The sequence below is a fragment of the Sinohyriopsis cumingii genome, chromosome 2 (genome assembly GCF_028554795.1).
Source record: "Sinohyriopsis cumingii isolate HCF-2022 chromosome 2, ASM2855479v2, whole genome shotgun sequence".
NCBI lineage: Eukaryota > Metazoa > Mollusca > Bivalvia > Unionida > Unionidae > Sinohyriopsis > Sinohyriopsis cumingii.
Window position 1 is genome coordinate 138,738,318 of NC_142962.1, and position 22,691 is coordinate 138,761,008.

A 22,691-nucleotide genomic window follows, 5' to 3' on the forward strand; every position below is an offset into this window, starting at 1 on the left:
GGCTGGGAGACTTGGCTCTTAGACTTCTGTGTGTTCTCGCGCTTGACAGGTTTGGAGATTTTGTCTCAGATGAGGTAAGTAATCAATAAATACAAGTAACACAGAAGGTCCAGGAATTTGCTCGAGCATAGTCATTTCCATGTATTTTCAAGCTATGTATTGTAAATGTAAAAAGTCATCCTTTAGTATCGATTGTGCTTGCTTATAATTTGAGTCAAATTGCAAACAACAAAGATCCTGGTCTGCCATTGCATAATGCACCTGCAAACCAGGGTACATGTTGTTTGTTCTACTGATTATTCCTAACAAACCTTTCTCATTCACATCCTTTACCTCAAACAATAAATATCAGCAACACCAACATTAAATTCACACAGTCAGTACAAAACCTAGGTGTTACTCTGGACAGTACTGTCACATTGCACCAACATATCATGAACATAAGCAAGGCTGCATATCTTGAGCTGAGACGCATCAGCTCCATTCGCAGATATCTTTCAAATTATGCCACTAAAACACTTGTGTGTTCATTAGTACTTTCAAGACTGGAATATTGTAACTCAATTCTGTCTGGTTCATCTCAATATCTACTCCAGAAACTTCAAAAAGTTCAAAACACAGCTACTCGGATCATACTTAGAGTACCACAATCAGAGCACACCTCCCCGCTGCTCTGTACCCTACACTGGCTATCCATTCGATCCAGAATCAAACACAAATTTGTTCTCTGTGCTACGTTTCACTGATGGACTCCAGTCAAACATACCTATTTGACCTCACCCATGTGTATACACCAGCAAGATACTTACGCTCCTTTTCTGACAATTGTATATTCATTATTCCCACTATGAAAACGAAGTCATATGGGCAACGTTCTTTTGCATACCAGGGCCCAGCAACGTGGAATGAATTGCCTATTGAACTTAGACACAAAGACACGGTGATCCCATTCAAGAGTGCTCTTAAAAATAACTTATTTCGACTGCAAGAACAAACTTAAAGACCTTATAATGTTTCCTACCTTAAACATTTTCAGCAGGTTTTTTATGTTTTCTAATATCATGGTATTTGTTTTTTTGTAATCGTATCATTATATATGTTTTTTATGTTATACGTGTTGTTTAATGTTGTAAAGCGCTTAGAGCTTCTAAAGATTAGGCGCTATACAAAGTCCTCATTATTATTATTATTATTATTATTATTATTATTAATATTATTATTATTATTATACCAAATATGTACCGAGAAGAGTTTTAAAAAAATATCAAACAGCACATCTAGAATATCACACACATTGAACCACCAAAAACCAGCATGATCATGTAAGACTGTTTTGTTCCAGTACTTGTGTGTATAAGTGTGTTTTAAGTGTTGACTTGATAGTTCTCTTGTTTTGTTAGTCTGAAACACATAGCTGCCATTTGTTTGATCTAGTTTAGAGGAAATTTGTGATGTATGCTTACATCAAGATATATAATATGTGGAACACAAGTGACATCTACGCAAAGTTCAATAATGAGCAAGATTCACACATTAATGAGTTGATCTTACATCTGATAGGTTGAGCTTATTACAGCTCTGAAGGTTATACTTCTGATCCCATTTTTATTAAACTTGGAATATAAGGGGCTGTCTATTTAGTACATATGCATGGAGGGGGGAGGGGGGTTAACCCAAATGCATACTCTTGCGTGGGGGGGGGCTACTGATAATGTATGTACACATAGGAAATGGGGGGGTGAAACTTCGATAATAATTTGTCGAATATGTAACCTGTATGACTGGATTCAGTTGGTGTTTGAATTTTAGTGGACAATAGACAAACTTTATAAATTTACGCAGCTTATTTCTTTGATGCAGCCAGGCATTTAGTGTCAGTGGACGATCGGTTTTATTAAATACATTAATATTATTAATCCTTGATCGTTTCTGCCTGGATTAAATATAGGCAGTTCTATAGAATTCGGAGGGTGGGGTGCATCAAGCGTACATACACAGGTGTGGGTGTGTGTAAAAAAGTAAGCATGTGTACAGGGGCAGGGGGAGGGGTCAAGCTTTGCCAGAGTTTTGCGTACATACTAAATGGATGGCCTCTAAGCTTATATTAGACAGGTTTGATGAGTAACATTCATGAGTAGCAATCATGCTTATCTTTGGCAGAGTTTGTCACCAATCTGAAGGCCATATTACTGATCCAGTTTTTATTAAACTTGGAAAATAGACAAACTTATGATGATTTTAGACAATTGTAACTATGTAACAAGGGTCATTTATATTTACTAGATCGTGTGGTATTTAATTTTCTAGATTCATTACTGCTCTTGCAGTTGTATGTCTGATCAGATTGTGATTAAGGTTGGTAGGTTGGCTTATATTATCAAGACTTTGGGTGAGCTTGATCATGAGTGAGATCTACATATATTTATGAGGTTTTACTAACATTATCAGGACTTCATGAGAGCTTGATCATGAATGAGATCTACATGCATTATTGAGGTAATACTTACATTATCAAGACTTTGGGTGAGCTTGATCATGGTTGAGATCTACATGTATTTATGAGGTTTTACTAACATTATCAGGACTTCAGGTGAGATTGAGCATGAATGAGATCTACATGCATTATTGAGGTAATACTTACATTATCAAGACTTTGGGTGAGCTTGATCATGATTGAGATTCTTCATGTATTAATGTGGTAATAGTTACATTATCAAGACTTCATCTGAGCTTGATCATGATTGAGATCTGCATGTATTAATGAGGTAAAACTGCATCTGATTGGCTTAGCTTGTTTTCAGACTTGACTCTTTTTCTCATCAGTTTGTGGTCACATTTGATGACTGTATTATGAACCAATCTTGGTTGGATTTGGTATTTAAACTTGTATCATCAAGATCTTCATTGAGTTTAAAGCCTAAAAAGTTGAATAACCTAACACTTGGGGCCATTCTAAATCTGGATTGGTTCCCTCTCATAAGTGAGTTACCCACTGAGCTTGTCAAAAAAGTATTATTTGATTTGACTGAAAGAAACCTTAAGCGTGCTGCCAAATTGCAGCATTTTCATTTTGAAAGTTTTTGAAAGACATTAGTAAATCAAGAATATTCAGTACCCTAATGGGGCTGCATTTGTAGGATCCTCCACCTTAATTGTACCGAAAGCTATAAACTTCATGCACAAAGCAAACACAAGATTGATGAATGGGAATAATGCTATTTCTGTTTTCCATATTTCATTGGTTACTTATAATTAGCACTCACCTGTCCTGCTTGAATAGTAAACAAGCTTTTCTTGGCAAATTTCGACTTAGTAATGCATCACTATTTAAACATAGTGAGCGTCACCTGTGCTGTTGTTTGGCAATTAAGCTAAACTTGGGTGATTAGTGACTTAAAAGAGCTTCCAGTTCCATGTTTTTCACCTTATTGGAGCTGAGATATTTATATTATGTCATAATCTATTTAGTTTAAAGATTGGTAGCTGGTGGTTCTGTTGATGCACAGTGTTTTCTGTAATTGTGAGATCAACAGTATTATGAAATGAACTAATTACAAAAGTTTAAGCTGTTGTTTTTACTGATATAAAAAAGACATGTGCTTCTCTGACTTTATATCTGATTTCAGCTTTGATTGGGAAATATGGAGAATTTTGCAGGATAACAATACTATCTGGTACTGGTTTACATCAGCACCTGGAGTGGATTTAGAATACATTGTCAGAGTTTTTATCAGAAGTACACAATTTAGATAAGCAAATGCATACAGAAAATTAATCATTTTAAAGCATTTTAATATTTTTGTTTAAAATATAGTAATTCGAAGAATATGTAAAAGTAGTGTAAAAAATATGCCCATTTTGGGAAAGTGGATTTTGAATCAGAACAAATGTTTTTCGAATCCATTTACCTTAGCCTGTCTTTCAATAAAACCTTGAGCACTGGAGTTTAATTATGATTAATTGATTTTCTGTGATTGTTGCCACAATGGAGGCTTCATTTATGAACTAATTTTGATCAGTTTCAGTGTATAGGCTTAGATCTAGGACAAATTTTATTATGAGCAACATCCATGCATTTTAACTAGGTGATCTTATATCTCATTCATTGAGATCTTTACCACCCTGAAGGCTTAATTTATAAACTGATTTTAATCAGATTTAGTATGTAGGCTTTTCTGATCCATATCTAGAATGGGTTCATTTATACATGTTCATTAGAAGGCTGATCTGAATGGCTGAGTTTGTATTTCTCTGATTTGTTAAGTATACATGTTTCATTGTGATCTTTGACAAGGCTATTCAACTAATTCTGTTTTAGGTTGTGGCCCCAGTAAGGGAAACTTGTGCCCAGACCTTAGGTGTGGTCAGCAAGTACCTGGACAGTGAGCAAGTCAGAGGGGTCATGTCAGTCCTACTACAGCTGCTAGCTCAGAAACAGTGGGAGGTCCGCCATGCGGGATTGCTTGGCATGAAATATTTATTAGCTGTCAGAACAGTGAGTATGGTGCATTCACGTACATTGCCATTTTATTCACCTACTTTCTTCCCTGGTGTATGCTTAAACATTTATAAGACATGCAGTGATGTCTCCAGGATTTTCACACTGAGGGCAAATTCGCTTTCAGGTATTTTTGCAAGGGGCAATTTGTAGGTTTGCAGTTTTTATTTGAGAACAGTTTTTGTGGATAGACCTCCTTTAGGGCTGTTGCATTTAAACATACACGGCACCAAGGAAAGGCAGTTTTTTCAAACTATATGCCAGGGTACTTTGATTTCACAGAGTTCATATTAAAATGATAGGAAAATTTTAAATTGCATCTATGAGTGAGTACCCCACTTTAAAAGTGCCTTCCCTGGGTCCCATGTATATTTTAATGGAACAGCCCTTAGTATGTTTCAGCTTATCCATGTGACAAAAATAACTTTTATTGAATCAAGATAAAACTTACAGTTGTAGAGATCAGTAGACCAGTCTACTATTTGACCTGTGAAATTAGTATCAGCTGGTGAAACAGATCCGGGTAAATGCAGGTACAGAAACAAATACAGAAAATTTACTGTTGGCAATAATCTTACTGTCAGTCAAACTACCACAAACACAGATGTGACTGGTAATGGGTTTTATCAGTGAATTAAAGGCCAAGTAATATGTGGATAGATGGTTTAGAAAGCCCCCAAATAGTGAATCTCAGTGGCTGGCCTGAGGCAGAAGCAGATGGCATGTTGAAAGTTTTAATCCCCCTCCCCTATTGATTGTTATTTAACTTGCCTAAACTAAAAACTCAGTCTTTTTTTGTCATCTTTTACCACGATTTCCGATTAACTTGATTTCTCCTTCAAAGGCATTCCCCAGTCACATTAACATTAGGGAATGAAGTCATACCAAAAGACAGACATTGTCTTTTCCTATCTATCTTGTATAGACAAAAGGCAATAACTCTTGCCTATTACTCCCCTTGCCACTGCCATGTGTCACCAATTTTTAAGCTTCGCTGCTGTATTAATAACACTACACAGTACCTCTAACAATCTAAGCCATCTTAGTGTAAAATTGGACCATCCAAAACTGGATTTATTGAGTTGGACAGTCATTCTTCTACAGGTTGTATACATTGTTTTTACAATTTTTTCAAAATTTGAGTGAATGTGTCACTTTTATGGACTTTGTCCATTTAAGACCATGTTGCTGCACACTATCTTTGAACTCGTGTTATTTATTTATTAGCATGACACTGACTATTTTTACTACTCGATTAGTAATAGGGATGGTATTAGCGAGTTAGTAACATGCTAAATTGCTAATTTATGCTTTATTTTTGCTTCTTGTGTTATTTCAGTAGATTTGTCAACTATTTGCATGAAATGCAAAAAGTTCAAACCAATAGTCAAGAATGAATCAAAATGAAGGAAAGAGGAAATAAGTCGACAAAAGATGACATTGACATCCTCATTATGCATCAAAAGTCCCCATGTCCCCTGCCCCAACCTAAAGTTCAGCACCTGCAATTTCTGATTCGTTGGGGGAGTGTTCCCCAATTTTTGGCTGTCCAGTGGGCGTAAGTTTCTCTACATGTTTGAGCATAGCCTTTGAGATTGCAAGTCTGGATGCATCGGGTTTGTCCCGGATCAATTGGATCCATATCATTGGCTGTCCAACCATCCCAGCAAGGGTACTTTTTTTAATAAAATGGTTTGGCCAACTTGGATTTATGAGGATCTTAGTAATAGATCCATCTGTTTATCCATACTGTTGGCAACATACTCCTACTATGACAGAGATTTCAGTGAGAAATCTGTCCAGCCATGCCTTTCGATCAGTCCGTACTGGTGATAGCCAGACCATATATACCGCCAGAATCCAGGCAAACCACATGCCAGGCAGACCAGAAGGCAATTCCAGCAGTGCCAGACCACCATATGTTCACTTCTTATTCGCTTGGGAAAGTTAGTGACATTTTCAGAGGACAGAAATGAGTCATCAGTGCCACCTGACAAACTCAGATGCGACCATGAAACAGAATGAATTAAGCTTCAGTGCTGCAAACATATTTATAGGGCATTTGCAATGTCAGAATGCCCTCCACATCCTACAGCTACTCAAGACTATAAAGACTGGAGGACCCAATGAAGGAGATCATTGACCAGCTGTCAGGTACAATTAGTGACTCGGGGAATTCTAATACTTTCTTTTCAGAAAGCCCAGAACAAGTGACATTCTCATCTCACTGTTACAAAGCTGACTTGGATGCCTTCCGTACTGATCTCCCGGCCTTTGACAAAAATCTAGCACTTTTCACATGTCTGCTCTTCTGTTTTATAAAGTGGACAAAAAATGTGTTCCATGCCACATCAAAGCTCTTCCAGAAAGTAGCTGCTATTTCTTCAGTGTTAGAATAGCAATTTTCCAACTTGCAAAGAAATCAGGCAATGCCCATGCCTGGGAGCCGCCAGATAGGATTGCTAGAGTCATTAACTGAGCAGCTCACTATTTCATAACCAATGCATTGATTGCTTTGGCCAACATGTGGCAGCAGACATGATTCTGCTCAACCATCTTTTTATGTGCCTGTTACAAATGATGTTGCAAACACAGTGATGCCCCTTTTCAAGTCCCCTCGATCAAACAGTCATGATCGTGCTCGAGATAAGATCATTCCTGCATCAGTGGTGCAACCTAGGTCCAGCTGGTGGAGCCCCAAGTGGAAATAATGTATTTACCAACACTAGTATGTACAATTGGGATGCCCAACTGTTGCTTTATTGCATTACTGTCTGCAGCATGTGGGAGCCAGGGGAGCTGCCTCTCCATATCTGACTTTTAGAAATGAAGGTTGTCATCAATGCCTTTCACTTCTGGAATGGGTGACTCGCAAGCAAAATGGTCCTCATTATGCCCACCAACTCTGATGGTGACCTTCCTCCTCAAACAGAGGGGCACCAAATCACCCGACCTATGTGTTCTGATATGGCAGCTATAGTTATACGTTGGTGTGACAACCTCTATATCAACATACAAATCATGCACATTTCCTGCAGACTCTCTGTCTTGGCCAACACACTATGCAGAAAATGTCAAGTCATTCACACAGAATGTCCCTCCATCAACTGTTATTATTCGGATCTGCACACTTTGGGGGTGTCTGATGATCGATCTTTTTGTGACAAGATGGAATCACAAGTGTCCTCTTTGTCTCTCCAGTTCCAGACCCAGAAGCTTGAGCCATATATGCTCTGTCAATTAGTTGTGAGGGGTTATGGGCATTTGCCTATGTTTCCCTGGTGAAGGTACCAAAAATATTCCTGAAATTATGAGGGTCAGAAATGCAAAATGATTCTGATAGCCCTTCTTTGTCCTGGGTTACTGTCTACTCGATCTTGATCTAGCAATAGATCAGCCCTGGAAGAATCTTTCCAACCTAAATATTTGCAAGCATCCACAGGTGTTACATCCCTGGTGAACTATCTTTATGTTTGGCTCTTGTCTGGACAGCCTTGTGGGATAAACAGTTTAGACCTTCAGTTGTGGAGAGAATCTTGAGAGCAAGAAGGCTTAAGAGGAAAAGTGCTGTTTTCAGGGGCTGGTGCCATCCCTCAGAGTGCCTCAATCCAACTGGCAGACTTTTTTCTCTGGCTCTTAAAGTAGCAAAAGTTGCCCCAAGTAGTATCAAAGGCTACTGCTCCATGATATCAGACACATTCCAGCATCATTGTAGACATAATATTAGTAGCTGTTATATTGGGCATGATAAAGATATATCAGATCTTTTAGCCAATCTCAATTGACCAAAACCCTTCACTCTGTTTCCAAAATGGAATCTGTCAGTGGTTTTAACATGGCTCAGTTGTGTTGCTTATGTAATTATGTGAACAGGTTATTATTAGAATGTGGAATCAAGCCACCATTCCTGAGAAGGATACCTTGAGGTAAAGGTGGGATGCTCAGCATTCCTTCCTCCCATTACCTATTCTCCTTATGTTAATGTGGTTGGGGAACCTATTTGAAGAAGAAAGCAAATTTTTAAGTGAATTGTTTCTTTGGCAATACTTGCCTAATTACATTACTTAAAATCCCTCCCAACCACCCCACCATGCAAATATCCTTATTAGTACCAGTATATTGCTCAGCTTGAAAAACTGGTGGTGGCAAAAGGAGGTAATAGGCAAGAGTTATTGCCCATTGTCGTTATGAGACATTAAATATTTAGTCCCATGGGCCATTTGTTGCATTAAATATCAGAAGTTGGTGCAAAAATTAATTCCTGATGTGTAACTTGTTTTTAGAATTGACTGATAATGTCCTTGAGAAGGCTTGATTATTGGGGAAATTCCTGAGTTAAAAGAATTTCTTATGAGTCAGATCCTTACTGTACCTTGCTTTGAATGATTGGTATCCTTTGGAACTATCGTATTTTGGACTTGTGATCTTGGTCACATGTTATGCCACATGATTAAGCTGAGATTGTTTGCTTAGCTGTACATACCTCACAAAAGATTAAATAGCAGACTGTTAGTGATCATTTTGAAATTTTCAGATGCTTCTTCAGTTAAGCATGGGAAAATATCTCAGGCAGTGTCTTGTGGAAATGGGACAGCTAAAAAGTATGTTATTAAAATTTTACCATTCCTCAGAGTTCTTCCAGATTGGTAGATTTACTTTTTTATATGATTTGGGTACTTTTATTTGTGGTAATATTAGTATGCTTACTGGCCCACTTTTTGAATAGTCATGGGTCCACCTGAACCATTTAGAGGCAGATGCAACAGACTGACATAACTTGGTGTTTACAGTTACATGCACTGGCAGATAGATTGTAATCTTTGTAAATGTAGAGTTTATGGCAGCAACCTTAATCTTTTGCTGCTTTATGCACTGGCAGATAATAGTATATGGAGTTTGCTATTGGGTATGCACAATACACTTGTCATTTACATCTTCTTTTGTAGACTTGTCTTAAGCTTTTACTTGAACATTTCTGAAAATGAGTTTTTTGACATGTACATTTTTTCTTCTGTTTTTAAATTTACTGCAGTATACAACAGTCTTCAAATTCCACTGAGTTTCGATCTTATTTCCTTTTTTTGCTACTGCCATCTCATTAGAAACTGTATAATGATATTAAACTGTAAAATTTTTGTACATTCATTTTACAAACCCTTGAACATCTATTATGTGCACCATAGCAGCTAATGTTTGCTGCTGAAGAATATTAGAGACAGTTTGAGCAGTTAAAGGTAAGAAATAGTCTTGAATTCCTAAAAATTCTTTTTATCCATTGAGCATCTGTCCTATCAAGGACTGTAGTTTTTCATTATATGACACAGAGGTAATTATTCTAACCCAATATGATGTAAAGTTCAGTTTGTTGTACGTTCATGTTATTTATTGCAGGATATGACCAATGAGCTTTTGCCATATGTAACGCCATACATTTTTCAAGGCCTGCAAGATGTAGATGATGACGTGCGAGCAGTAGCAGCATCAGCCATCGTCCCTGTCTCGGATAACCTAGTCCAACTACTATCTCACCAGGTTGTTATAACTCCTCTTGTATTCTTATTAAGCATTCTAGTATACCTAAAAATGTAACATGCAAAGGGCTGCATTTAGGATTTAGGGCGTACAATTGGGAAAATCCGACTAAAATTTAAAATTTTGTTCCCAGTGTTTTAATCGATGTGGGCATAATCATGTAGAAAATAATGACTGGATCAGAGGTTAGAACATCGGATAACATGACAGTAGAGAGTCCCTCTAAATGGAGATCAGGCCCATCTTATATTCTAAGTGAGTTACCAATTGGGTCTGTCCATAAAAAGTGTTGTTTCATTTGCTCAAAAGAAATCTTGAGCCTTCTGATGAAATGTGGCATTTTCTTTTGAAGCTCTTGAAATACTCAACCCTCTGCTGGGATTTCATTTTTAGGTCCCTCCACATTATGATTATTGTTTGCTAAATTGTATCAGATGCTAAAAACTTTGCTAACAAAGTGAAGTAGGTGATCTGTGAAATGGGAGCAATACTATTTCTGTTCTGTTAATTGGAGCTCGTATGAATTACATGAATGATGATAAGCTGTCCCATGCTGATGCTGACTTGGTAATGTATCACTGATTAAATAAACTGAGTGGTAACTATGCAGTAGTTACTTCTTGATGCTCTATTTAGAGTCTCCAGCTTGGACAGATTGGTTCACCATTTACAGTGGGGGTGGGGGCAGTGCCCAAAATGATTAAATCCTAGATGCAACCCTGCATGTGCTCTGAGCAATTGAATGCCAGAATAGGTGACAGTAAATTATGATAAAAAGCCTTTTATCTTGAGCCATTGTGATTCCAAAGCACTTTTTGTAACATGAGATTTGCAGAATATCATTATTGACATCTTTTCTTAAATTTGGGGCAACAGTTTTATAATTGATGATTCTTATGACATAATGTTGGTTTCTACTGTAGCAGATCCTGCTAACCTTAATGATTCTACCAACACCACTTATTTTAGGGACTTCACAGAACAATAACCAAAAATTTGAAAATACAATTGTTAAAGTTGTGAATGGGTACCCAGGCACTTGGGTTCCCATCCATTGATAGAAACCGGGATAAAAAAATCAGCAGCTGGGTACTCGTTAAAAATTTTAATTTTTTTCTTCTTCCAAGTTTAGATCAAAAACATCAGGAGCAAGCAAGACACAGAATAACAATTACAGTTTGAGGCTGTCGTCATGTGACTATTGGCTGCTGTGCATTTATCCATTGTTAGACCTACATCTAATTTCTTTATTTTCTATTTATAGTAACTGTACATGAACCAATTCCAAGAAAATTGATGGGTTTCTTGAATGTGAAACCACATGTCACAGATTCATTATATTTTGATATACACATATGTAGTAGACCAGTCTAAACTGAAAATAAAATGTCACCAGATATTAAGAGTAATGGGCTTTATAGACTGATGGATGTTTTATGACTTAAAAATGTTAGGGAAGAAATATTTTGCTACTCTTCAAAACATTTTTGCATCAGGAATGATAAATCAATAGCACTTTACAAATTTTGAAAGAAGAATTTGACAGTGATGTAATACAGAATTCGTCATTTGTGGACTTCACAACCATTTAGTAAAAGTTAGACATGTAGACTAGTCAAAGTTGTGCATAAATGATTTATCTGTTTGTCTATACTCTCATACTAACTACTTATCCACATGGATTTAACTGATTTGTAACAAGAATTTTAACTGCAGGTCCAAGTAAGTAGCAGAATTAATGTACATTTTTCATAGAGTTTCATACAGTTTTCTGTAATTATGGCATATAACTCCTTGATATATTTGCAGATGCCATACCAGTGCCATCACTCTTACAAGAATCAAAGTTTTTATTTGTTGACAGGATTCATGAACTCATAAAGCTTTAAAATTACTGCATGTAATATATAGATTGTTCTATTTATATTTATGCTCAGATTACCCTTTTTTTGCCACTTATATTACAATTATGCTTATACCTCTCTTGGGGGTTGGCATGTATGAACCTACAACAAAGCAGTTCAGGTTCACATTTAATGCAATTTCCCTTTAAGCAGGTATGTGGATGATTAGAAGTTTCCTAAAATTTTGACAGCTTTAACAATTGTTGCAGTATGTTTTCTCAAATGGTATAATCCTTGTTAATTATTCCCCAATTTTTCATTCAATATGCCTTTTTACATTTTTCTTCTCAAACCATAGTAATATTTCATGGGATTTTTTGTGAACACCAGAGTCAGTATCTTGTGTAAATACACAAATGCTAGTGAAAAGTTTGGAACACTTAACCATGTGAATGGATGCTTACTCTAAATCAGTATAAAGTCTGTCTGATGTAAGTTTTTTAGTCTATTGAATTTTGTTAGAACAAAAGATTAAAATTTTGTTATCAGTATTACTTGAGTAAGTGACTCCTTGATATATTTGCAGATGCCATATCAGTGCCATCACTCTCACATGAATTTCAGTTGTTATTGTAAGAATCAAACATTTTTTGTCAGTTGACAGGATTCATGAATTCATAAAGCTTTAAAATTACTGCATCAGTGACCACAGCAAACAAAGTCCATCTATGCCTTGTATGTAATTTTGAAGATTTTTTGACTTTATGAATCTTGTTAGACATGTTGTTCAAGTCGTATAATTACAAACAGTTATTAGAATAATAAATCTCAAGAAAATAGATCATTGGTTTGGTTTGATGTTTTATGCAACAGCAACAAAACTAGATTATTTAGTGTTGATGCAGTTGGAGTCAAGGACAAGATAATTTAGTGTTGATGCAGTTGGAGTCAAGCCCAAGGACACGCCACTGTCTCCAACCCAGGCTGATCTGATGGTAGGAGTTGAACCTGTACCCCATCTATCATGACTCGGGCATGCAGACTACTAGGTCACAATGGTTCCTTCTCAAGAAATAAATAGCTTTATATTAGACATTGTTTAAAAATATTGTTAAAGAAGAAAGAAGGGTGCATAAATAAATAAGTAGTTAATTTCTGCTGTTATGATCTGTTAACTTAATTTTCTGTGTCACATGATACAACATTTACCAGTCTAAATGCTTGTTACATGGCTTGAAAAAATGTTTAATTCTTATGCTGTCCTTTGTTGTACAGATTCCAGTTATTCTGACCAGCCTGTGGAATACCCTGTTAGATCTGGATGACTTAACAGCCTCAACAAATAGTATTATGACACTCCTGTCCACTCTCCTAGCACATCCGAAAGCCCCGATTCTAGACCTGTAAGTGTTTCACAGTTTGTCTGCCATACTGATTACAGAATGTGGTATATTTATGTACAGTTCATATTGCATGTGTAGGGATAATATTTATCTATGATTATTCAGAATATTTCCAAGCAGTTATCATTCTTGCCAGGTTGTTCTTAGGTCTTATTACATAGATTGCTTCAGGTTTTTTAACTGCACAATATAATCCTAACCTAGTCTTAAGATGAAATAAATGAATTAAAACAAAAATGAAGCAGACCAAAGTATTTTTGCAACAGATGGCTATTTTAGTATTAACTGATTCGGCCCCAGTTCTGCTTATACTCATGATCTGGTTTCATCATTCAGTGACTGATCACGCCTGTACTTGCGGTAAGTTTACTACATTAAATGATCAATCCTGGCTGTACTCATGGTTTGTTTACTGCAGTCTATGGCCAATCACACCTACAGCCATGGTGAATGGGTGGTAGTAAAAACATCTCTGATTGGTTACATATTGGGTTTTTCGAGAAATCTGATGATTATAAACCAATCAGAAATGAGTTTACTTTTGTGTAATTTGAACTATTCATAAGCAAGGGTTGATATTGAGCAAGCCAAGGAAAGATATGTTTGACAGTTGGATATTTTATGAGATTTTGACATGGACATCAAAGTTTCAGAGACTGAATCATCAATCTAAAAATGACACTCATACCTTGTACATAGTATATAAATAACTTGTGAAAGACTTGGACAAATAAAACAAATTATACATGGCTGTGTAGGCAAATTTATTTGAAGCATTTTATGAAATTCTCAATTAAGAATGAGTGCATATGCATGATGTTTCCAGATTTTCCAATTACTTTAAAACTTACTGAGGCACAAGTAGTAGACACATCTTAGTGATAGTGGGGCCGATCAGCAGCAGTGCTGATAACAGCGCTGGGGCTGATTGAGTTAAGGAGGAGATTCATGGAAATATATTATTGAAACCAAACTTTCTTTTACGTATATTTATGATAAAGAGAAGTATGTTTAATAATTCTTCTGGATAAAAATACATGGCATTCAGCATTGACTTATTGGAGCACATCTTTCCTGGGATAAAGGTATAATACTGAGCCTGAGTTTCATGATAATTTTATAGGCAATTGACAAGGAAGAAACACAAGTGCAGTCTTGGCATACAATCTTATTTGTCCTAAAAGACAGTTCCTCTTAAACCAAAAAGTTGACTGAAACATCTTTGATCCATGATCGAGAGAAAGTTCTGGCATGTCAGCAGTGAAATTCCATCTCTTTTATTCCCTTCTTTATTCATGAAGTGCTGTTTAAAGCATGTTCGGGTCAGAGTGGTTTTTGTCTCTTGCAGGTTGTCCATTCCATTACATGAGCTGGTACCTCGACTTTGGCCATTTTTCAGACACAACATCTCCTCTGTTAGAAAGGCTGCACTAGCAACACTCAACACCTTGCTTTTGGTGGAAAACACACAAGTAAGATATGGTAGCACAAGGGTTCCACAAAATGGGTTCCACAAAATACTCAGTCTTGCCTATTCTTGCCATAGTCAACTTTCTTTCTTTTGGGCACTGCAGTGTAATTTATTAGCTTACACATGGACTTCAACCTTGAATTGACAATGATGCTGACACAATCTGATTAATGCAACTAGACCCACAGTTTTTATTTAATTGCCACAAAACAGTTATTATGGTGAGTATATCATTTGCATTTTGTCTCAAGAAAAAGGGAGGCAGCTAATAGTGATAATTTTTGAAGAGTGGTTCTATCCTTAGGTAATCATAGTATTTGAATGGCAGAGAACTTGGATTTTTTATATATTTGCATTTGTATGTATGGTATATGGTAGATATATATTCTGTATGTTTTCTGGAGGCAACCAAGAATTGTTTATTTGTTTGTTCTTACTTAATTATTAGACCAAAAAAATAGAATTTATTTTATAAAATGTACTAATATGAGTAAACTTTAAAATTGTTTTATATTGTTAATTTAGTACCCACCATCAGCATGGCTGCCAATGATACTACAAGATGGCCTGCGTCACGTCTACCAGAGGGCGCTTTTGGAAACAGAGCCACAGATCCTCGACCTTGTAGAGAAAGTCTGGACCCAGATGCTGATCAAAGTCCCACTTGACTTTATTGTAGCTGCAGCCATCCCTTGGATGGGTGTCTGGCTCTCTCTAGCAATGCAGCCATCCAAGATCCCTTATGATCAAACTTATCTCATCGAGGCCAGGCACAGGGGAAGGGTAAGTTAGGTTTGACTTTCTGGTAGCTGTAGCTATCCCTTAGATGGGTGTGTTGCTGTCACTAGCCATGCAACCATCCCATTTCTCCTTCGAATACGTTCCCCAATTTCATTACATTAGGAATATTAGCGAATCCAGCTCGAAAATGTCATCTTTTACTTTCTATTTCAAATAGGCAAAGGGCAATAGCTTTTTCCCTTTACCTCCTCTTGAAACCACCAGGTGACACTAGTTTTAGGTTTGCTGCTGTACTGATCACATCATACAGTTTATTGTGAGACAATCCAAGTTATTTTTGTATTCTAATTGGCCCATAAAATGTTCCTTTTAGATCTTTGTGAGGATTTATCAATCTGCTGCAGGCTGTATACATTAGTTTTACAATTTTTACCAAATTTGAACAACTGTTACCACATTTTTCCTCCTGCACCTTTTTCTGACTCATTGAGGGAGTATTCCCCCAATTTTAGGCAGCACAATGGACATAAATTCCCCAGCATGACTGAGTATGGCCTTTTGGCCTGCAAGTCGGGAGTATGGGGTTCATGCCAGATCCGTTGGATCCAATTCTTAATACTTCAGCACTGTTACCAGCTGTCAGCGGCCATCTTGACATCACCAGCTGTCCAGTTGGCACTGGCCATCCAGCCTTTCTACTACAGGGACCTATTTGGTTGAAATGATCCAGCCAGATAAATCATAATGGTCTTAATGACATCCATCCATCTAGCTTACCACTGTTATACCAGAGAATTCAGTGAGAAATCTGCCCTTCCAGCCAAGCCTTTGGAACAGACAGTAACAGAGATAGCTAGACTGTCTTATATACCACTGCCATCCAGGCCAACCATATGCCATTCACACCAGCTGGCAGAGCTAGTGATATCTCCAAATATGACCAGCCAGAGTCATGGATATTACCCGGCATGACTTGTACAGCTACAAGCCGACACTGACGGGGACCCGATACACAGTGAGTGTGATGAGATGCTGGGAAATCAATCAATCAGATCTGAAAATGGAGCACACTGAATTCACCTTTCAAGCCACCATCGAGGAAATCTGTCAGGTGTTGGCCATTTTGGAATGCCTTCCACCCGCTACCACTACAAAGTCATGGCATCAGTTGATTTTGGGGAGGAAAAAGAGATGGCATCCTTCTGGCTCCATCTGCAGTTGGCAAATATTAAAGAGATTAGCAACCGGCTTTTGGGTCAGATTGTTGACGCAGGTAATTTTAAGGCTATCTTCTCAGATAGCCATGTTCCAACAACATTCTCCTCTCAGTGGTATCTTACTCTCTAATGCATTTAGTATGGATCTTCCGACTCTCAACAAGAATTTGGGAGTCTTCAGATGTTGGCTCCATTGTACAACAAAGTGGTTAAGAATGTGTTCCATGCCTTTCCAGTCTGGTTCAGAAGATCATGGCAACATCCTCCATGTTAGATTTGACCTCATTGGCAATGTTCTGGCTCAACAAACAGTCCAACAGTAGCTGTGCCTGAGACATGATGGCCAGGACTGCTCAGGTCCTTAACCAAGTAGCTCACCAGTCTGTGGCCAGTGCCTTGTTAGTTTTAGTTAACTTAGGCTTAATCCAACGGGTCACATGTCTGTGGTGTGCATCACTCAAATCGTATCATATTCTTACTTTACAGATTATCCAGCTTGGGCCTCTGTTGCTTTTTGGAGGACAAATTGAAGTAGTTCAGAGGAAGGCAGCTCAGGAACTGCACCTCCAACTTGCCGCTCCACCTGCACAGGCCTTTGGACCCACTCAGCACCAACCAGTGCAAAGGGATGTTCAGTGGCCCCAGGGCTGGGGATTTCCTCAGATGTGCACCAATATCGGTCCTAACCCAATGCCAGGAGACCAAAGCTTAATCATACAGAGACAGAAAGAAACAGAGTTTCTCTGGCTTCCAGCCTCCAAACAATAATATTGAATGAGCTCCTCTGCCTTTGAGATCATCTCGGCTTTCTAGTAAGCTGGGAAAAGTCAGATCTCTGTCCAACTCAGAATTTTGTCCATGTGGGTTTGGAGCTGTTAACCAACCAGAATCTAGTGCAGCTTCCTCATGTTCTTGTAAACAGTATTGTCAAACTCTTGGTTCTGTGTCCAACAAGACTTGGATTTCAGTGGGAGGGTTCTTGCAACTCCTCAGTTTATTCATTTCGGCAGCATACTTGATCCCACTTGGCTGTCTTTTTATGTGCCCCTTACAAATGATCTTGCTAGCACAGTGGTACCCCTTTTCAAGTCCCTTCTATCAGACAGCCATGATTATGCCCAAGATTCGATCATTCTCTTAGTGCCTCAATCCTTCAACTGGTTGACTTTTTTCTCTGGCTCTTTAAAGAGAAACAGTTGGCCTCAATCACAATCAAAAGCTACCACTCCATGATATCAGACACATTCTTGCATCATGGTAGATATGATATTGGGCATGATAAAGAGCTTTTTGATTGTTTAGCCAACTTTGATCTCAGTGGACCAGTATCACACACTGTTTCCAAAATGGAACTTATCTTTTGTTTTAGCATGGCTCAGTTTGAGAAAATTTGAGTAACCCACACTCTGCTAAAGTTGCTGTCATAGAAACGTTTCCTGATAGCTGTAGCTTCTGCATGCAGGGTTAGCAAGCTACATGTCCTTACCCTTGACTCAAACTATCTTGAGATAGGATGGTTCAATGGTCCTCTTGACACAAGCAGACTTTGTAGCCAAAAAAAAGATAATTTATTTAAAACTTGCTGTCCCTTAAAATTTTAACTTTTGCGTTTAGGATAGGCATAGGGGAAAGTTAAATTGGGTCTGACTTTCAGGTAACCATCCCTTGGATGGATGTGTAGCTCTCACAAGCCATGCAGCCATCCATGATCCCTTATGATTCTGACTATCTCACCAAGACTTGGCACTAGGGAAGGGTAAGTTGGTCTCACTTCATGTTAGTTGGATGGGTGTATGGCTGTTTCTTTTTTTACTCGTGATATTTTGGCAGCACCACCAGCATAGCATTTGAGCAAAACTGCTCCCAGAATGACAACATTCATGCCATGGGATGGAGATCTGATACAACTTTCCACAGCTCTTATCTCTGAGACCTTTCATCCCGAAGAGATATTTGACCTGATGGGAGCTATAGTGGCAGTGCAACAGATTATAGCCCCTGGTCACTGAACAGCTTTGTAATGATGTGGATTACTTGTCCTCCTCCAGTTTTGAGGAAGCTTGTAAAAAAAATTCTAGAGACCACATCCATTTATGGACTTACTACTTTAGTCCATGTCTCACACAGGATTTGAAGTTGCTTTTCATACAATAGGAAACCACAATCAGTGCAAATCTGAGGCTATGAGGATGTAGTACCTTCACCTTTTACCTCTTCTTATAACATATTGTAATCAGGAATAAATTTGAAGAAGAAACCAGATTTTGGAGTATAATGCAGCATAGAGGGTGCAAGTTACAAAGGGACCTGTGAAAAATTAAGAAAGGAATCAACATTAATATTGAGAAGAGATGGGAGGGAGTATGCAGTTTAAGTGTTTTAATACTCATTTTATACTTGTGCAAGGAATGGCCAATAAATACCTTTATCTGCAAGATGAACAGTCTCAGAAAAATCATTAAAAACATAACTCAAAGAGGTTTCATATCACACATATAAAAGAACTGTGTATCACATCATTGGTGTTTGCATGTGAATTTGTATACTTTCAAGTAATTATTGTTGATTCAAAACAAAACAATTTCCTTTTTAAAAAACTAATGGACATTTTAGGAAATGGCAACATCGAAACTCAGATTTTTATTATTAGTAAAATATTGTTGCTGTGATTTCATTGCAAGTAATAGCAAAATTTCTGCTCATCATTGTGCAGTTCTCTGGGTACCAATTCAGGAATTTTAAGTCCACTACAAACTTTGGAACTTTGTTCTGCACAATGAATACTATCTGTGAAACTAAGCTTTCAATTTGCTGAGTACGCATTTCTCTTTTTTCCCTTACTGTCCTTGATGATCGTTTTTCGATAGTAAAACAAATGCTATCTTAAGGTTTAATTTAACAGTTTTGATTGCAATTTTATTCATGCTCAGCACATAGGGGCCAATTTGTAGAGTAATTTTTATACAAAAAATTGGGATCCACGCCAGCCCCACCCAGCATTGTAAGTGGGTTATCAAGTTATCTAGGCATACAAAATGAAGGAGCAGTGTAGCTTACTTGTATTATTCTGCCCTAAAATGCCAAATTAAACCAAGCCAAACATCCATAGAAGAGCATGCACTCCGTTCCAATAGTAATGGATGAATGCAGCATTTGGCACCAATCCCTCTGTCCAAGGGGAGACACTTGTCTGACTTTATCTCAGAATGCAGACATCATTTTAGCATTTCTGTTGCCAAAAGCTTGTATTTCACTTTGGGAAAGCTGGATTTGTTAGTTAATTTTAATGTAGTATATTCAGGTAAGTATTAACGGAAAAACATTTTCTCTAAAAATTGGTTTCAGGCTGGTACAAAAGGTTGTAGATTTGCTGTCAAATGTGGCATACATACATGCTAGAAATAAAAATCCTTTAAATCACTTGTTCTTGAAATCCATTTGGCATAATTTGACCAAAATTTGAAGAAAGCATTCTGGCATGACCCCCTTTTTTAAGTTTACATAAATAATCATCATCCACAATCACTGTTGTTGTTGTTGCTGTTGTTGTAGGGTTTAACGCCATTTTTCAGCACATGATAGGCTATACATGGCAGCCAGTATTAATGGTGGAGGATGAACCCGGGAAAACCCCAGAAAGAACCACCGACCTTTGAGAAGCTACTGGCAAGCTTTCTCACATACCCACACTCCACCATCACTGTTAGTGCAAATTTTCAAAAATGGAAAAGTTTTACACACAATCTTTCTCAAATACCACAGAGTTTAATTGGGCCAAATACCTCTGAGTAGAATTGGGCCAAATACCACTGAGTAGAATTGGGTCAAATACCACTGAGTAGAATTTGGCCAAATACCACTGAGTAGAATTGAGCAAAATAGCATCTTGGTATGGAGGCTGTTAAAGTTCACACGAGTGACATGAATAATAAAAAAAGGGCTACCACTGTAAAAAAATTAAAAAGTTATTTTCAGGGGCACAAAAGCACTGTAGGATTTTGTCCAGATATTAAAGGTTGAAGATCTTAAATATTTGTTCAAATGGTGCAGATCTGCATTTCAATATGACTCTTATTACTATGAAGAAAAAAAAAACTTTTAAATGACTCCTTTCCAAATACAGCTCAAGAAAACTTTACAAAATCTGAAAGCATCCTGTTTTGGTGGCCATAAAATTTTATGCAGATGTTGCTGATCTGCCACCATGTATGGCTGAAGGTATTGGGGAAACCTTTTAGTATTTGTTGTCTAAACAACTAACATAATTTTTAAATTGTTAACGGCACCAGACAAAACAAAAATTTTTACCAATATCTCTTACATATGGCTTTTAGGTAAGTGATTGATGTCATGTCAACTTCAACCTAATTTACATTTATCAAGTTTACCCCACTAGGCCTACATGTATGTAACACAATGGATTGCCCTCTATCAATTGTAGTTGGGTCGTTCTGATTGGTGACCCTGGAATGATTCTTCCAGTTGTCATGTGGTGAGAAATCAATACATTAAATGTATAAATGTCAGATGGAGGAATGTATATGTAAAATGGAATAAATAAACATGCCAGGCACATCTTTACATAATAGCAAGTATTGCTGTCTTTTGCTGATGAATATCATTTGAGAGTAAAAAGTCAGTTTGGTTTGATCGGGGAGGGGAGGGGGATGGACAGCAAGTGCTAATTACTGTTGGCAAGTTACTTTCAGATGATATGGGCCCAGATTGGCAAGTGAGGAGAGAAATCTGGTTTTGTTTTGTGGGTCACTCCTGTTTTGCCCTCGTGCAAGTTACCTAATGCCAATAGGTTCAGCACTGATTTATCTAGGGTGTAACAATATTCAATTTTAATGCTGAGGTCCTCCAGAATAACATTGTGTTCAGTAAGGTATGCTCTTCCTATTAATGTCAATCCTTATTTTGATCAAGACCTGTTTCAGATAAATTTTAATTCTCCAGATTCTCGAATTTCTGATAAATATACCTAAGTTGACTTGTTGTAAATTGAAAGCATTTTCATCCTAGCAATGCAATAAAAATAAACTTTACAGCTAATTTATGACTCAAATAATTCAGTGCCTTCTATCCACTATCATTCTATGAGCAACAATAGATTAGCAGAATATAATGTTTGAATTATTCTGGTCAGCTGATTTCTGCTACTAGTAGTGATGACAAAAGAGAATCCAAGGACTGTAACTCCCAATTAATTGAGGTTCTTCTTCAAAATGCAGAACTTTTTCTGGAGAAAAAAATGAAGCTCAACTGCCTGATGTAGGTCCAGGTGAAAAGAATTGGATATAAATCATAATCCAGAGCCGACCACAAAGAATTTTTTTATTTCAACAGATCAAGATTATTTTGGAAGGACTGGAAATCAAACTTTTTATGGCTTTCATTGGATTCTTGTACAGAATATGGAATGGTCTATATTGTTTGCATTTTATTTTTTCCTTAAAGTAATAACTTTCCCCATGTAAAAAAATTCTTAGTGTCCTCCAAAATATTTGGTAGGGGGACACTTTGTACCCTTACTTTAAAAAACTGGATACATCACTGCTTCAATAGACCCAGGTGTGTGTTTATGCCTTCTAAGTTGGAACATAATGTGCTAGGGACTAGTGTCTGATCCAGAGAAGTTGTGTGCCACAATGGCTTTAAATTGTGGGATACTATAAGTCTTGGGACACAGAAAATGATATATTTTTGACATGCATATAAGTCTTGGGACAAGAAAAATAATTACTTTTCATTTCCCAAAATGTACAGACTTGACAATACTCACAGTTGCTATAAACTTCAATATTTAAAGGGAACCAGTAGGAAGACCCTAATCTGTATCTCAGTGAGTGACCAGGATTCTCTCCACCAGTTGAGGCCAAGTATTTTATCACATTCTGTCGCTTTTCACAGACTGAATAGGTTCTCAGTAAGTCTTGCCACTAATTTTGATGAGTATTTTATCACATTCCGTCTGGGGCCCCG

At 37.4% G+C, this 22,691-nt stretch overlaps 1 protein-coding gene across 1 annotated transcript in view; it reads left to right on the forward strand.

Moving 5' to 3' along the window:
* The window catches only part of LOC149805925 (TATA-binding protein-associated factor 172-like), a 182,310-nt gene that overhangs the window by 41,237 nt on the left and 118,382 nt on the right, over positions 1 to 22,691 (forward strand). Inside the window, exons 9-14 of the mRNA XM_089950707.1 lie at positions 1 to 74; positions 4,319 to 4,495; positions 9,890 to 10,030; positions 13,150 to 13,277; positions 14,626 to 14,749; positions 15,274 to 15,531. The exon at positions 1 to 74 is cut by the window's left edge and continues 22 nt beyond it. Of these exons, the coding sequence (XP_089806833.1) occupies positions 1 to 74; positions 4,319 to 4,495; positions 9,890 to 10,030; positions 13,150 to 13,277; positions 14,626 to 14,749; positions 15,274 to 15,531 (902 nt within the window). The remainder of the gene's footprint in view (positions 75 to 4,318; positions 4,496 to 9,889; positions 10,031 to 13,149; positions 13,278 to 14,625; positions 14,750 to 15,273; positions 15,532 to 22,691) is intronic.